General features: G+C 39.5%; 1 protein-coding gene across 4 annotated transcripts in view; it reads right to left on the minus strand.

The window, feature by feature from the left end:
- Positions 1-200: 200 nt before the first annotated feature.
- The window catches only part of LOC127419467 (intermembrane lipid transfer protein VPS13D-like), a 71,041-nt gene continuing 53,527 nt past the window's right edge, over positions 201-17,714 (minus strand). For 3 of the 4 annotated variants that reach the window (XM_051660872.1, XM_051660870.1, XM_051660871.1), the window contains 3 exons: positions 8,470-8,601; positions 7,546-7,786; positions 201-4,763 (listed from right to left, as the gene is read on the minus strand). In XM_051660872.1, coding sequence (XP_051516832.1) covers positions 4,632-4,763; positions 7,546-7,786; positions 8,470-8,601 — 505 coding nt within the window. In that variant the 3' untranslated portion in view covers positions 201-4,631. Of the gene's footprint in view, positions 4,764-7,545; positions 8,310-8,469; positions 8,602-17,714 lie in introns of those variants that run through there. The other variant, XM_051660873.1, reaches the window with a different exon arrangement.

Consider the following 17,714-nt stretch of genomic DNA (forward strand, 5'->3'; position numbering starts at 1 on the left):
CATTATTGGTGCCAAATAACCATTAATTACTCCTAAAAACGAACACTTGAAAATGAACAGACATCCCAAAGAGATGAGCAAACATCATTAAAGATTAGAAGCCCAAAGCAGTTTACGAGTTTAAATGACTAGAATTTCTAAACTGATAAAATACAGTAAATCCCAATCGTATTAAAAACACAGAAACTAAAAGCCAGAGCAAGAGCTTTTAGACAAAGCTTTATTTTGTTACTCTTTGAAAACAACTTTATAAGAAGTTTCATCTCATATTAATTAGCTTCTGGAACCAAGGAGACTAAAGTGGCAATGTAAGCAGAAAACTCAATTCCCTTTCAAGTTGGTCACTTTGTTGCTGCATCAGGAGCTGACACTACTGGAAACTCCTCCCAGGAAGCCCTTTAGAATCACAACAATCTATTGGCAGATGGCGCTTGACGCTCCCCCACTGCTACGCTTATAATCGGGGGCACTTTTGAATGATCTTGATATCAGTTTTTAAATCCCAAGATTGATCTTTTACACTATGCAGCAACTCTCTGCAAAGTAAACCACTTGCATATGCAACCAAATGTGATGCTAAGCGACTAGAAATGTCTGTGATTAGATAATGGCTGGTACAACGTCAGATTTAATTCACCAATGTTTAAGTAGTTCAGAATCTCACTATGGAAATTACATCAGCCGTGCTCGATCCTGGAAGCACCAATGACACTACCTCCAATAAGAGCAGTGAAAAGGGAACCCCACCGCCTTCATATAAGACACTGCTATATGTCCCTTTTTCATTCTTGTTCTCTTTCCCATGAAGATTATTGAAAGCCATCATCAGAAAGACAAACAGTACACTAGATGATCCGGTCAGATACGTCGCTGAGCGCAGCTGTTATTTTTGCCATTTTATTCACTGTCAAAGTGAATATACTTTTCTGTTGTTTTCTTTTTTGTCTGTCGTTTCACTGGGTGGTGTAAATCAGTGCGACAAGGTGGGGTTATGTTTTTTTTTTGTGGAGTTTTAAGTTACTCTTACCCTCTCCTGCTCGTTGAGGTGGTGTGGCAGATTGGCTGGACTTGTCACATTAAGTAGAGATCCGGGGATTAACACAGAATCGAGTGGCACGTTGTGGTGAACTTGCTCTGTGTTCCTGAGCTTGGGTTTTGGTTATGGCAACTGCAAGCTCACTGAGTGGCAGAGCGAAGGGTAAGGATCCCTCCAGTCTGTGCGCTTGCTGAATTATGATCTCACCCAAGGATTCACACCTGCTATGTATCGCCTGTCTGGGGGTCAGACATGCGCAGGCTGCACACACTAATCCCAAGTGTTTTCCGCACTGTTCCCGGTTCGTACAACGAGTTTTTGAAAGGAGGCTGTCGGTCCTGGCGCCGAATAATGGAGATCCTTGTTATAATCCGTCACCAGTGGAGAAAGGCCCCCCTCCCCAGCCGCAGGAACAGTGTAGCTTGGGTGATCTGGATCCGCTTTTTGACTCTGGTGCTTTGGCAGGATACATAAAAGGGTAGGATGAGGATGACGACAATGATCACCTTTTGGAGAACGATGCAAGGAAGATGAGGATTACGCTACTCTCCCCGCTCATCCTCCTTCTTGGTGCAATAGACGAGTCCCCCTCTCCTGTCCAGGCAGAGCTGGACCTTACTGAAATGTGCCGATGGGCCCCGTATGCCAAGCTCTCCATTGACGGTAAACGGCTGCCCTGTCGTGCTGCCCCAATCAAACAATTAATTCCAGCTGTTCCAGCATGCGTCGCATCGCGTCGCATGCGTTTTTGTGACAAGGAATTTTCTCATAGTTATAGAGTGCTTGTTTAAAGTTTCTCTAGGCTGAATGCACGAAATGGAGGATTTAGGGATGTCCAGCCCCCCTGCGGTTGAGGCATCGATGGCAAATCATCTACACCCCGACCGATAAAATGCTTCTCTGTGCATCCAGGCAGTGGGCTGATTGCACAGCGCTGTGTGAAAATGAATGCAAAAAACTCACAAATAATTTTCAATTCAGAGCTGCGATCCCCAGCATCATCTACGATATAATGGGGCTATCACCTGAAATTGGTTGTAAAACCACCTCTAGTTAACAGTGTGTTAATGTCAACAATGTTGGCTACATACCAAATGCTTGTCACATTTCAATTTAATATGCAGCCCTCACTGCGAATGCTCGAGCTTACTGTTTCCCCATTCGAGCCACTTGATGAAGTAACCTTGCATATACTCTCTCTGAAGACCATGCTGTTACTTGCCTTGGCTTTAGTCAAATGTGTTGGGCATCTTCAGGCCCTGTCGTTCCATGATTCTTGCTAAGAATTCTGACCTGGCTGGTCAAAAGCTTTTCTCAAGCCTATGGTGCGATGGTACACTGTGGCAGGGTGGAGGGCGGGGCCGGGTCGTGATTCTGCACACCCGGCCCCTAATAAGGCTGATTAAGCCCGAGAGGGATAAGGCTGACCGGAGATGGCAGAGCGACAGTGAGAGAGAGTTAGGGGCAGCTGCCCGACACCTGTGTGTGTATTTGTCTTTTTGGTTAAGTTTATCATTAAATTATTATTTATGTTATCAAGCCGGTTCTTGCCTCCTCCTTTCCATTGAAACACACATTTTCCCATAGTGTCAGCTACTGATGCAGCACCGAAGTGACCAACTTGAAAGGGAACATTCTGGTTATTGAACCAGACTGTAACCCTGGTTCAGGGATTGAACTACACTGGGCGCAGATTCAACAGAACCGGCTCATAAGAATCATTCATACGGTAATCAGGTAAAATACAGCTGTTAGTGCTGTATGTTTTGCATTGCAGATTCTGAAAATCCGGCTCATATGAATCATTCATAAAGGAACTGGGCTACACTTGTCGTGCTGTGTGTTTCGCGCTGTATATTAAAAAGAACTGGCCCATAAGAGTCATTCTTTTAGGAGTCGGGCTACACTGGTTGCACTGTTTGTTTTGCATTGTAAATAAAAAATTAAAAAAAACATCTCATAAGACTTCCCTGAAAGGAGGGAACGAGACTCAGCGCACACTCGCTGCACTACTGATTTCTCACTGTTAAAGGGATAGTTCACCCAAAAACGAAAATTCTCTCATCATTTGATATTTTTCGCACCAAAAGTGATCATTTAGCTTTAGAAGACATTAATTTAACCACTGGAGTCGTACGGAAGGCATTTATGTCTGTGTTTTTTGGAGCTTCAAAGGCCTGATCGCCACTTGAATTTTAAGGACCTACTGAGCTGAGATATTTTTCTTCAAATGTGTTCAGCGGAAGAAAGAAAGTCATACACATCTGGGATGGCATGAAGGTGAGTAAATGATGAGAGAATTTTCATTTTTTGGGTGAACTATCCCTTTAGGCAACAAGAGATTTTTTTCCTTCAATCTAAAAATCTGGATGAAATAGTGCTGCGCTCCATTTACATGCCTGCGATGACGTGCGCATCAGGGGCGAAGTGTCAAGCTCCATCTGCCAATAGACTGGCGTGATTCTAAAGGGCCTAAAGTGAGATCATCACTCTTGGTAGGAGTTTTCCCATAGCGTCAGCTACTGATGCAATGCCTTGTTCCCTCCCTTCAGGGAAGCAGGGCTACAGTCATAACCAGAAAGTTTGTGCAGTTGTCTCTTAATTAGGTTTGTATGATTGAGTATTAACATATCCACATTTAAATTACAGAAAACTTAGAAAAAACATGAAATGTGTAGCTCAAAAAAGGGCATCCATAAAAGGCAGAGCATTTACACTGCAAAACTTTTTGCAAAATTTTTATTTGTTGCAATATATGTTAAATGTTAAATAATATGTTTGTTACAAACAAGAGATATTAAGCAACACATACGTTTTTTTTAATTCTTAATTTCATTACTTTCCTTGAATGGACTACAGAAAAGGCAAGAAAATAAGATACCAGTAAACAAAGAGGGGGGAAAAAAGCCTGACAAGTGTTAGAGGGTGCACTGCATTTGAAGAGGTGAAGTGATGCAGTATTTACAATTCTCTTTCTATGTATTTTGTATAGATGTGCGTGTATGTATTTGTGTGTTACTGTTGATTCCTCGGTGAATGGTGAGAGCAGCTGCAGTTCCCTACATTTGTATCAGTGCAATTCATTCATAATCGCCAATCACACCAAACTCTCATATTCAGAAATGAACTTTCCTTTAAAGGCAGTTTTGTACAGCAATCTAAGATTCATTTCATCCTATATAATTACATTTTATATACATGGCAGATAATGTCCTATTAGTATGTGCCTGTATATGTACATTGAGGATCTATACACAAACATATACAGTGTCAGACTGTGTACATCAAGCGACAAACACCAGTAATTTTATTAACAATTGTAAAACAAAAACATTATTAATCTAAGGCTTGCCAGGAACTTGATAAAATATTTGCATATTCAAGTTGAATCTGTGCTATCCAAGGTTTATAGCAGCCCCTCTAGTCTAGTTTGCATTACTGAACAAACCACATACTGTGAGCATGTCCCATGGACTGGCCAAAGTGGGTGATCACACTCTGCTGATTTATTACTGTCCTTCCACAGAAATAGAAAAAAGGAAATAGCTGTTGAAAAATGACCAAGAAATGCTGACCACCAAGTGGGTTAGTTTGTTTAAGAGTCTAATAATAAGATATCCTCATTTTCGCTGGGAGGCAGCATCAGCTGTTGTTCATAGTAAAGGCTCTTGGCGTAGTTGATTTCTTGTGAAATCTTGATGGCAAGGCTCTCACTATTCACATGGACCTATGGAGAAGCAACAAACAGATATAAGCTGCTCTGTCATTTATTTCAACTGCTGGATGTTCATCTGATGGAATTTGCTAAATCAACCTTTAAATGCTAATAAAATAATTATCCCATGAGTAGGGATGGGAATCATAAGGAATTTGAAAGATTATGGGTCCTATACCTCTTAATGATTCCGGTTCCTGAACAGTTCCATTAAAAATTATTTTACTACTTTTGAGAAAGAAATATTTGGAAATAAGAAATTAAATTCTTACTCTGCCCTCAGCAGCCTGTTACTAAATGATGAGATGATTTCATATTTTAACAGAATAGATTCTTGCAAAAGGTATGTTTACACAGACTTTTTCATTTACAGATATTTTATTAATTCATTAATTATAAAAACTCATAATATGTATCTTTAATTATACATTGTCACCATCAAAAACCATCCAGTAATTACTTTGTCACAAGCCTTAAAGGGATAGTTCACCCAAAAATGAAAATTCTCATTTACGCACCCTCATGCCATCCCAGATGTGTATGACTTTCTTTCTTCTGCAGAATACAAATTATATTTAGAAGAATATAAGTGAATGGGTGCCAAAATTTTGATGCTCTAAAAAGCACATAAAGGCATCATAAAGTACTCCATATGACTCCAGTGTTTTAATCCATATTTTCAGAAGTGATATGATAGGTGTGGGTGAGAAACTGATAAATATTCAAGACCTTTTATGCTAGAAATTCCTCTCCTTGTCCAGTAGGGGGCAATATGCATGAAGAATGTGAATCACCAAAAACACAAGAAGAAAAATGTGAATGTTAAAGTGGAGATTTACTGAGCAGGGAGGAGAATTTACAGTAAAAAAAAAAAAAATATTGATCTGTTTCTCACCCAGACATATCATATCGCTTCTGAAGACATTGATGTAACCACTGGAGTCTTATGGATTACTTTAATGCTGACTTATGTGAGTTTTGGAGCTTCAAAATGTTGGCACCCATTCACTTGCATTATATGGACCAAAAGAGCGGAAAAATTCTTCTAAAAATATTAATTTAAGAGAAGAAAAAAGTCATACACATCTGGGATGGCATAATGGTGAGTAAATGATGAGAGAATTTTCATTTTTGGGTGAATTAATGTGTGAACTGTGAAGTACACAACACAATAACGGTTACTGACTTGCGGTTCAGTAAGTTCTTCACTTACAGATACACTGGGCAGTATGTATGTTCCGCGTTGTAGATTCAAACGAATTGGCTCATAAGAGTAATTTGTTTAGCAATTGGACTACACTGGTCAAGCTGTATGTTTTGCGCTGTACATTCAAAAGCACCGGTTCATAAGAGAGATTCATTCGAGAATCGGGCTACGCTGGTCATATTGTTGGTATCGCACTGTAGATTTAAAAGAACTGGCCCATTCGTTTGGGAGTGGAGTTCTGCCAGAAATTATTTAGCAGAGATGGGCCACTTCTATTCAAATGAATGGGAGAAATTGGAACGCTCAACCAAGGAGCTCTAGTGCCCAACCGTCAAATGGATGTAGAAAAGAAGTCCCGCCTTACAGTTAAAAGAGCCAATCACCTTTCAGACATCACCTGTCAATCAACTCTAGAACGTGTATGCACATTAGCTACACAAGCTGGGAAAATAGTTTTTTAGCATAATATGAAGTAAAGAATCACAATTTATGATACCAGTATTGTCAGTTTATTGCTGATTTGAAATATGTTCTGTGATGGTATTCTTGACCAACCGTTTTTGAGATTTTGGTCTTTCTCCATTCAAGTAGATAGGAGCTGCACTGGCGTGACCGGAAATAGCCTCCTGAGAGCGTTCCAAAATGGCCGACAGTGGACTGACTTGCTAGAAAGACTTTCGTTACACTGGTCACACTGTTTGTTTTGCACTGTAGATTCAAAAGACTGGCTTCTGTGAGTCATTTGTTTGGGAGTCGGACTAGACTGGTCGCGCTATATGTTTTGTGCTGTCGATTTAAAAGAACTGACACATAAGAGTAATTTTTTGGGAGTGGGGCTACACTGTTTGCACTATATATTTTGTGCTGTAGATTCAAAAGACTGGCTCATAAAAGTAATTCTTTCAGGAGTCGGTCTACACTTGTCTCACCGTATGTTTTCTGCTGCAGATTCAAAAGAAAGAGTAATTTTTGTGAGTCGGACTAGATTTAGAAGAACCAGCTTAAAAAAGTCGGTTCGTTCAGGAGCTGGGCAACACTGGTCGCGTAATATGCTTTTTGCTGTAGATTCAAAAGAACTGGCTCATAAAAGTAATTTTTTGGGAGTGGGGCTACACTGTTCGTGCTATATATTTCATGCTATAGATTCAAAAGACCGGCTCAAAAATGTCACTAATGTTTGGGAGTCTGGCTAGATTCAAAAGAACCAGCTCATAACAGTCATTCGTTCAGGAGTTGGGCTACACTGGTTGCACCATATGTTTTGTGCTGTAGATTCAAAAGAAGCGGCTCATAACAATCATTTGTTCGGGAATTGGGCTTCACTGGTCGTGCTATGTTTTTTGCTGCTGAAAGGTAGCAGGAAACACTATCAGAGTATTTTAGAAAAGTGTTCCGTCCACATCTGTGGAAAATTGTACATTCAAGAACCATTAACAAAAGCGCAATCATTAGGTTACAGTATTTTTTTATTTTTTTTTATGAAACCTGTACTGAACAAGAACTGGTTCTTGGTTTCCAAACCTTCTAATGTGGTTATAAAGAATATCTTGAATTGTGTAAGTGGACACCGAGGGTCAAGTCTCTTACCATAGGTTTCTGGTGTGATGGACCTGGAATTGCCACTCCGCTACCAGTGCTTTCAGCTTTCTTGGTAAGCTGTACATACACTTTCCCATGGTCTTTTGACACCAGACAATGATAGAGATCATCATATTTCACTTCTAAAAATATTGCTTCACGATCCACATATTCCCCAGGCTTGAGGAAATACACCACTTTGGAGGAGATCAGCACACAATACGTGTCTATAGGCTCCACTGCAATGAAACTATATGGGGGGGAAAAAGGCATTGTAAACTATGAGCTGCTTGAAGCTAAGACTTTGCATGGGTGTCCCTTTACAAAGAGCAGAAATGGTGCTTTGTCCTGGCAAAATCTGGGTTAAGTCAAATTAAATAGCATTACAGCACACCAGAGATTCTATTCTGAGGAAATTCACCCATGGATTCCAATGCAAATTTGTAAAATTATGAACTGAATACTCCTTTCAAATAATGAAGAAGGATTAAGTCAAGCATGGTACTTAGTGTCAAGATTATGTTCAAAGAAGACAGATGAGAAGATTAGCACACCAAATCAAACAGAAGACACAAAGACACGCAATAGAGCTGTGTGAAAGACTGCAGGCGGCTGCGTGCTAGCTGCAGCAGAGGAGAGTAATGGCCTGTATGGCACCTCTGAGGAGAGAGGTCAGGTGGGACAGCAGGGCATCTGCTGATCTGGATGGATTAGCCTCTTAGGTGATAGATGTCTTTTCTGTCTCACTTTCAACAAAGAAACAAGTCCTGGGGCTTCAAACCAAAATAGAAACGATCTAAAACTATTTACAACGATCAATTGATTCAATCAATCAAACAACCAATGTCCTACATTCAATATTCAAGAATTTAAATATTTGCATCAGAATAACGTAAATTTTCCCTTGACTTTACCGTCAGGCTGGATACTCACTACTCAGAGTGGATACTGTCCGTTAAGTGAAAGAGCTGTTCTTGTCCGTCTGCTTGTAGAGAGGAGAACCTGGGCAGCAGCCCCTGAGGGCCCTTACAGCAACGTGGCTTTCTAATCCGCTGTACGCTCAGCCTGAAACAGACACACAAAACACACAAGGATCATTACTTACAAAACCAACAGCCTTAAGAGCGTTAACGCTGGGGATTCCAAGTAGATATGAAGCAACTTTTTACTGGAAAGACTGGACCTTTTTCCTCTTTCCCCTCTATTTCCTGTTAAAGAGTAGAACAGTGTCTCTTGAAATAACACCTGTTGTGCTACAATCCAAAAAACCAACATACTCAGACTCCTGCTATGCCTGTTAAAGTGATATCCTGCCAACATATCATGTGGTGAACTCTGTTTCACATTGAAGCACACCGTATTGGTTTTAGGTGTGCAATTCAACAGGCTCAGGATTCAGTGGACTGGGTCAAGATAGCTCCAAGGAGTTCTGGTGGTCCAGGCCAGCCAACAGGCTGCAGTGCCAATACAAAGCTTGGGTCTCACTTCTCCTGCAAACAACCCCTCTTCTACTTGGCTGCCACTGGTGGGCCAAGTGGAATTCCTACATCTGGCTTGAATCTGGGCCAGCAAGCATTTGATTAGAGCTGATGGTTTCCAGTTGATTCACAAAGATGGCAGTGTACTGTGTTTCTCTGTTCTGTTTAAACTGAAGCCCGGCGAATGCAGCTGCCGCTGTTCATCAAGAGCTGAACTCTGAATGCGAGGTGTTTTGCGAAGAGAGGATAACCAAGGATGGACAAACCTGGAGTCTCTGATTGGGTTTCGATCCATTTCTGTGTGTGTGTGTGTTTTTTTATTGCAACAATTTTTGCACTTCATAGCACATCTATAAAATTTAAAATTAACACTATGCCACTTCAAGAACTTGCCATAAATCTTTCTGATGGTCAAACAATGAAAAATAGCAACCAGATTAAAAGGTAGATTTTAGCATTAAATTAAATTAAACTGTTGTCAGAAATTACAACTAAATCAATTTTGAAACCACTGGTTACTTCATTATGACATATTAAAAAATGGCAGCCTGTTTTTTTTTTTTTTTCACCTAAGAAAAGCCAGAACTTCCACATGGACTTGCCTCTCTTTTTGACTGCAAGCCACGGTTCATAATCATAACCTTAAGTCATGGGATCTGGCCCTTTGCATGACAGGACAGTTATAGACCCAGCAAGACTTCTAACCTCTCTCTCTCTCCAGCCTCATCCACTGCTCTTGAGGCAATGGAGCACAATGCCCTGCACCCAATTGTGGGATTGGAACAATAGGGTTCAACTCTAGGTCAGGCACAGGGCTTGGAGCCCAGCCAGTCAGTCGTCAATGGGTGCAAACAAACAACTCTTACTTCTTGCTCCTTTCCGAGAAAGATCATGAGCAAGAGGGGTTAAGGGCGGGCTTGCTGTGGAAGGCTGCTGTACATAGGTATTTAACTTAGTTCTCCACAGCCACTAAAAACATGCCTGCTGGAGTATAAGCAAATTTGGCCACCATCTCTCTGGTTCAAAAGTAAGGCCTGTCGCAGTCACATATGGCGAGACATGTAGTTTGCTCATCATGCTTGGCTGACTAATATTTGTTTATCTTTCTAATCTTTTTCTCTTTAGCTCACCATCTGGGTCAATTTTGGGTCAACTGTGTAACTTTTTAATCTATTTGTAAGGCTGAAACGATTAGTTGATGTTAGCGATAAAGTCGACAATAAAAAATTGTCGACAACAATTTTCATTGTTGAACAGTCATTTGATCTCATTTTACTTAACATGAGATTACATTAAACTCTAATGAGGGCGCACAAGAGGAGCACCAACCGTTTGTGCCTGATTGAGGAGAGGAAGAAAACAGCTCACAGTCCAGACTTTCCAAATAGCTTCAGGTGACGTAGATTGCAAAGTATTAGGAAATTATACAAAAATACAAAATAAGTAAATACAGAAGCACACTTGTTGTGAAATACAGCGGAGCCAGAGCTGCCATTCCACTTAAGCTAAAGTTGCATGTCAGAGCATCTTTAAAGGAAACACCTCGGCGAGTCTGCGTTATATCTTTAATGGATCCTTTATTAAAGTTCAAATAATAATGAAGCAGGTCATGTAAATAAGTACAAACTCCAAAACTGGCATTTCTCTGTGCAGTCAGTGCCGCTTCTATGAGTCGATTGAAGTGACCTGATCTAAGGGGGAGAGATTGAAACTGCATCCCGGCTGATGCACACTTTGGTGCGGGGACACTCATCCCTCACGCCCGTGCTTGATGCAGCTAGATGAAAACTTGATTGCTCGCGACGTGTTGAATCATAATATATGTCAAGAAAATCTACAATACGCAGCTTTATTAATAAGAGAGAGTTTGTTTTTTTGGGAGTTAAAAATGGATTGAAGTGAACAGAAAGGTGAGTGAGGTAGTCTTCACCCCATTATACACTGCAACAAAATACATTTTTGATTTGTTTTTGTTTTGGCTTGTTTTCCAATATAAATATCTAAAACTCCTTTAAAACAATGTACATTTTCTTTAGCAGCTAATACTGCAGAAGAAAAAATTGTTATCTGAGAATGTTGAATATAATATGAAATATTTTAAAATAACTCAATTTCCTTAAAACAACATACATTTACCTAAGAAGCAACGTATTACATAACAACATATAAGATGTTTACTGTAGACTTGCTTTCAGAGAATAGATCTTGAATATAAGTATATTTTGAATTTTCTCCACTGACAGAAGTATAAACAAGTTAAATAATACTCTTATATTTAAGATACATTCTCTGAAAGCAATTCTTAATATCTTATATGTTGCTTCTCAAGTAAATGTATCTTGTTTTAAGGATTTTTAGATATTTTAAATGGAAAACAAGACAAAACACTTGATAACAATAGAACTGTTTGCAGTAAAATTTTTTACTGAATTAAACAAATTTTTTTTTTAATTTAATTCAGTGAATGTCATTTAGAGGTATTTTTAAAATATGATTTGATCCTTTTTATTGTTGGTAAGCACGTTTAATACAACATTTTAATTCAAGGATCAAGCTGAGTAGTTGATTAAGAGCTAATGATTAATCGGCCGAATAATCATTCTAATAATCGTTAGATTATTAGTCGATTATCAAAATAATAGTTTGTTGCGGCCCTAATTTGTATGCCGCGAAAAGGTACATTAGCCCTTCTATTTTGTGAAAAAAAATCCTAACAACCTTTTTGTTAGGGTCTAAAAAGAGTACAGTAGAAATACAGCACACCTCTCATTTGGACATAAACATGCACATTACCATAAGCTTTCACACTGAACACAAGGTTTTACAGTGGAATTTCATCTGAAAAGAGCGCCACCACCTACACTACCGGTCAAAAGTTTAGGGTCACTTACTCATTCTTTATTATTTTCTTTTTCTTCACATTTCAAAATAATAGTAAAGTCATCAAAACTATGGAATAACAGAAATGGAACAATGGGATTTATGTTGCGACTAGGGATGGGCATTTTGGGCATTTTGGTCATTTTGTCTACTCATACTCTGACTAATTACTCGTCGAGTTCTCGAGGGGAAATGACATGTACATTTATATATAATAACATGGCAGCCGAAGTCTTTGGCTGCTGCATTGCGTATTGTTGTTCCAGTGTATCATCTATTCATTATTTTAGGCTGTTATAAAATGTACAAAAGATTGCATAATCAAAATATAATGCATAATATTTTGTCATTATGTGAAGTTTCGCTGCCCAACTCAATGAAAGAATGTGCACAACGCGCATCTGTCTGTTCTTCCTTAAGGTTACCGTAGTAATCTTAGTAAGAGCACACCAGTTTTTTATTGACTATCTGAACCGTCTATTTTCAATTCGCGGTTGGATTAACAGGAGACACCATAACCATCGCGTTTTTAATATGCGTGTTAAGTTGAAGTTCAGTTTTGAAGACACTGCATTCTGTTCCATTTAGCAGCGTGTTGAGTCCACTGCCACACGCCTGGTGTGTGTGTGTGTGTGTGTCTCCCCAAGTGTTTGCTCCTGTGGGAAAAGCCACGATGCTCCGTATTGTTGTTACTATGCTGATTCATGGAGCATTCCATTCAACGGAGAGTCGGAACTTCCATCTTTCAAGTGGGGAAAGTGCAACAGAATGACACATCATGTCGGACTTCTAACTTGGAAACTCGTGCAGAAATCTTTTAACTCACATTTCATTGTGTTACGTCACACAAACATTTCGGCACCCAGGGCAGGGAGGTTTACAGTCAGTGACAAACGTTCACTTTTATTAAATAATATCCAATAAAGAGTCAAAGTTCTTACATTAAATGATAATAAAACGTGTTTAGCAAACGTTTTGCAGAGACAGGCATTCAAAACACGGTTAATTACACTCTCTTTTGATTATCGTAACAATAGCATTGCAGTGTCGTATATCAGTTTGGTTGCTATGAGACGTCTGTGACAATCAAAGTACCCCTGAAAATCACAACGTAATCAATCTCAAAATTAAAAATAAGCTCCCTCTTTCACATGTTTGTGTTTAGTTGTCAGGTAATTGTCACTGAATTTCAAATTGAGGTCACATCATGCATGATCACCATCGATCATCGTTTTCATTATCGATCATTGCTGCCACGTCCGAGTATCCGAGCACTCATGCCCATCCCTAGTTGTGACTAAAAAAAAATCTAAATCAAAACTATGTTCAATTTTAGCATCTTCAAAGTAGTCACCCTTTGCCTAGAATTTGCAGACATGTACTCTTGACATTTTCTCAACCAACTTCTTGATGTATCACCCTGGGATGATTTTTAAATAGTATTGAAGGAGTTCCCATCTATGTTGGGCACTTATTGGCTGCTTTTCTTTATTATTCCATCCAAGTCATCCATTTCAAAAACTTTTTTTGTTTTAAATAAAAATTAGTTTTGTAATGAAATAAATTACTGCACGATTATATTTTGGTCTACAAAACTAATTTCAAACATTTAAGCATACGCCTTCAGATCAAAAGATTTTTAAGATCATGGGAAACATTTCAGTCAAGTGACCCAAAACTTCTGAATGGCAGTGTATAATCAATAGTTGTGCTATTCTTTTACAGTAGATAAGCAGTAAACCTTTAATTTTGAGCGAAAAAGATGACAACTGGATAACTTACACATTGTATAGATTTAAAAGATGTACAGAATCATGGTTTATATTCTAAAAAAATTTTATTCCAGAATATAAATTCGGCGGACCAAAAATGTGCAAAATAAATCCCTTAGACGTCTAATGAAAAGGTTCACAGAACCCACACATATCTAGGGATCTCTTTTTGGGCCAGTAAGCAGTTGCAACCATTTAGTATTGCTCTGGTAACCACCTAGCAACACCCTAATAATCAACCAAAGATTATTTATTAATTGTTGTGGAGAATCCAAAGGCCTTTTTACAAAATACAAGATTTATATTAGTTTAACATTTTCACTGTTTTTAATTTTAAAACGGGTCAAAAATGACCTAAACATAACATAGGTGGTTTATCTATTAGTATGCCTATTTCCAAACAAGTTATATTTGCAGGTACAATTGAAGTCAGAAGTTTACATACACTTAAGTTGAAGTCATTAAAACTCACTGTTAACCACTCCACAGATTTAATATTAGCAAACTATAGTTTTGGCAAGTCGTTTAGGACATCTGCTTTGTGCATGACACAAGTAATTTTCCAACAACTGTTTACAGACAGATTGTTTCACTTTTAATTAACTATATCACAATTCCAGTGGGTCAGAAGTTTACATACACTAAGTTAACTGTGCTGACCATTAAAATAAAGAATAAATAAAAATTAAATAAACAGCTAAATAAACATCAGTTTTACTGTTTAGTATCATTCAAATGCTGACCATAAAAAAAATAAAAAATAAAAATAAAATAAATTGCTAAATAAACATCAGTTTTACTGTTTAGTATCAGTCAAATGCTGACCATAAAAAATAAATAAATAAATAAATAGCTAAATAAACATCAGTATTACTGTTTAGTATCAGTCAAATGCTGACTTTTTTAATACTGCCAGTCAGTTAGGGGCAGGTTGTAAAACAAGAAGCATTTACACCTGCCGAGAAGAGCGGCAGCGGTGTTACACCGTATTCTTCTATTCAAGGTCAGGGGAAACTTTCAACGGTGGAAAACCAGACTTTTAAATATTACATTTACATTTACAGGCTGAAGGGGGTACAAAACTGTGAATCCTGAATAAAACAGTTTGGTGAATACATGTTTACACATTAGCTTCCACTCAGCTGACAAGCAGTGAAAGTAGTGGTTAGCTAGGTAGCTATAAGCTCGTTATCACGGAGAGTAAAAGATGGACTTTATTTACTTTCCAGCATTGCGTCTCACCAACTAGGTAACAACATAGCATGAAATCAATACTCAACAGACACAATTCACCACCACACCTTTGTCTGCTGAGCTACAAAAGATAATCTGAGCTTTACCTTTCAATCTGCTACATTACTTACTACACTGACAAACTATAGCTGGCTAACAGCAAACAGATGTGATAAACATGAGTGACTTGGTTGTCAGGGATAGGGATAATGTTATATTAGTTATATTGAAAGGGAAAATGATGGGGTCATTGTTTATTAACATTCCAGTATGTATTTCACAAACTAGTTAGCAGCTTACCGAGAAGACACCACGTAACTCCACACTGCTTAACTCCGCCCTGTCTGCAGAGCCACTGTCAGCTCAGCTCTGTAAACAATTGAGTCTGAGCACGCTCTGCTGGACGATGACATATGTTATGACACCAATTCAAGCATTGTTTTCTGCATTATATGTTCTGAAAAAAAGTTTTAATATCTGCACATATTGGTAAACATATATGCCGATACCGATATATCGGTGAAAGGCTAATATCGGCAGTGAGAACAGCCCATGGCTCGGGTGGCTGGAGTCTCTGATGATCCTCCGAGCTTTTTTCACACACCGCCTGGTATATATGTCCTGGAGGGAGGGAAGCTCACCTCCGATGGTGTGTCTGGCAGTTCGCACCACCCTTTGCAGTGCTTTGCGGTTGTGGGCTGTGCTATTACCGTACCAGGCGGAGATGCAGCCAGTCAGGATGCTCTCTACAGTGCAGGTGTAGAACCGTGTGAGGATGTGGCGGTTCATTCCAAACTTCCTCAGCCGTCTCAGGAAGAAGAGGGGCTGATGAGCCTTCTTCACAACGACTTCAGTGTGGATGGACCATGTGAGTTCCTCAGTGATGTGGACACCCAGGAACTTGAAGCTGCTGACTCTCTCCACTGGTGCTCCATTGATGGTGATGGGACTGTGTTCTCTGTCTTTTCTTCTTAAGTCCACCACAAACTCCTTTGTCTTACTGACGTTGAGGGAGAGGTTGTGCTCCTGACACCAGTGTGTCAGAGTGTGCACCTCCTCTCTGTAGGCTGTTTCATCATTGTCAGTGATCAGACCTACCACATCTACCAGACCTATTCATCTGTACAAACAATAGTACGCAAGTATAAACGCCATGGGACCACACAGCCATCATATCGCTCAGGAAGGAGACGCGTTCTGTCTCCTAAAGATGAACGTAGTTTGATGCGAAAAGTGCAAATCAATCACAGAACAACAGAAAAGGACCTTGTGAAGATGCTGGAGGAAACAGGTAGGCAAGTATCTATATCCACAGTAAAACGAGTCCTATATCGACATAACTTGAAAGGCTGCTCAGCAAGGAAGAAGCCAATGCTCCAAAACCGCCATAAAAAAGCCAGACTACAGTTTGCAAGTGCACATGGGGACAAAGATCTTAGTTTTTGGAGACATTTCCTATGATCTGATGAAACAAAAACTAAACTTTTTGTCCATAATGACCATAGTTATGTTTGGAGGAAAAAGGGTGGGGCTTGCAAGCCGAAGAACACCATCCCAACCGTGAAACATGGGGGTGGCAGCATCATGTTGTGGGGGTACTTTGCTGCAGGAGGGACTGGTGCACTTCACAAAATAGATGGCATCATGAGGAAAGAAAACTATGTGGATATATTGAAGCAACATCTCAAGACATCAGCCAGGAAGTTAAAGCTCGGTCGCAAATGGGCAAAAGGACAACAAAGTCAAGGTATTGGAGTGGCCATCACAAAGCCCTGACCTCAATCCGATAGGAAATTTGTGGGCAGAACTGAAAAAGCACATGCGAGCAAGGAGGCCTACAAACTCAGTTACACCAGTTCTGTCTGGAGGAATGGGCCAAAATTCCAGCAACTTGTAGAAGACTACCCAAAACGTTTGACCCAAGTTAAACAATTTAAAGGCAATGCTACCAATTACTAACAAAGTGTATGTAAACTTCTGACCCATTGGGAATGTGATGAAAGAAATAAAAGTTGAAATAAATAATTCTCTCTACTTTTATTCTGACATTTCACATTCTTAAAATAAAGTAGTGATCCTAATTGACCTACGACAGGGAATGTTTTCTACGATTAAATATCAGGAATTGTTAAAAAGTGAGTTTAAATGTATTTGGCTAAGGTGTATGTAGACTTCTGACTTCAACTGTACATTAAGATTATTAGAATGCGCAAGCTCTCAGGTGCGCAACACAGAACCAATGTTGTATACAATGTTGCTGTCATAATCAGATGCCACAGAAGTATTGTGATCTTTTGTTGAGGAATTTAACAACATGATGCCTTTCCCATTTCTGACAGTCAAATGCAAGTCAAAAGGCAAACCACATGAAGGAATTTCATATAAAACCTGGGGTAACAGAAAATGCATGCTTTTCAAACTGATCTGACAGCTAAAGGTGGGGAGCAGGGTGCTTATTCAATGAAAGTCTGAGCCCCCACTGCTGCCCCCGCCAACCCCCAGCACTTCTTTGTCTTTGTTTTGGGATTGTATTTGAGCTGCCTCTGGAAGGCTGCCTGGATTGCATAGTGCAGTTGGGAATGGTGAATGTGTGTGTGTGGGTGGGGGGGGGGGGGGTCCGGGGAACTGATGTGGGAGGGTGAGTTCACAAGTAGGGCAGGAGAGCAAAAAGACTGCATGGACACTTCCACTATTCCTGAACTCGCTACAGTCTGCTTCTCATTTACTTGTTTATTTCCTGTTTGTGATCTCACAGGGCACGTATGACACGAACCCCTGACCATCAAGAGCAAAACATTACTCCATAAATCTACAT

Source organism: Myxocyprinus asiaticus, chromosome 28 (assembly GCF_019703515.2).
Source record: "Myxocyprinus asiaticus isolate MX2 ecotype Aquarium Trade chromosome 28, UBuf_Myxa_2, whole genome shotgun sequence".
Lineage (NCBI taxonomy): Eukaryota > Metazoa > Chordata > Actinopteri > Cypriniformes > Catostomidae > Myxocyprinus > Myxocyprinus asiaticus.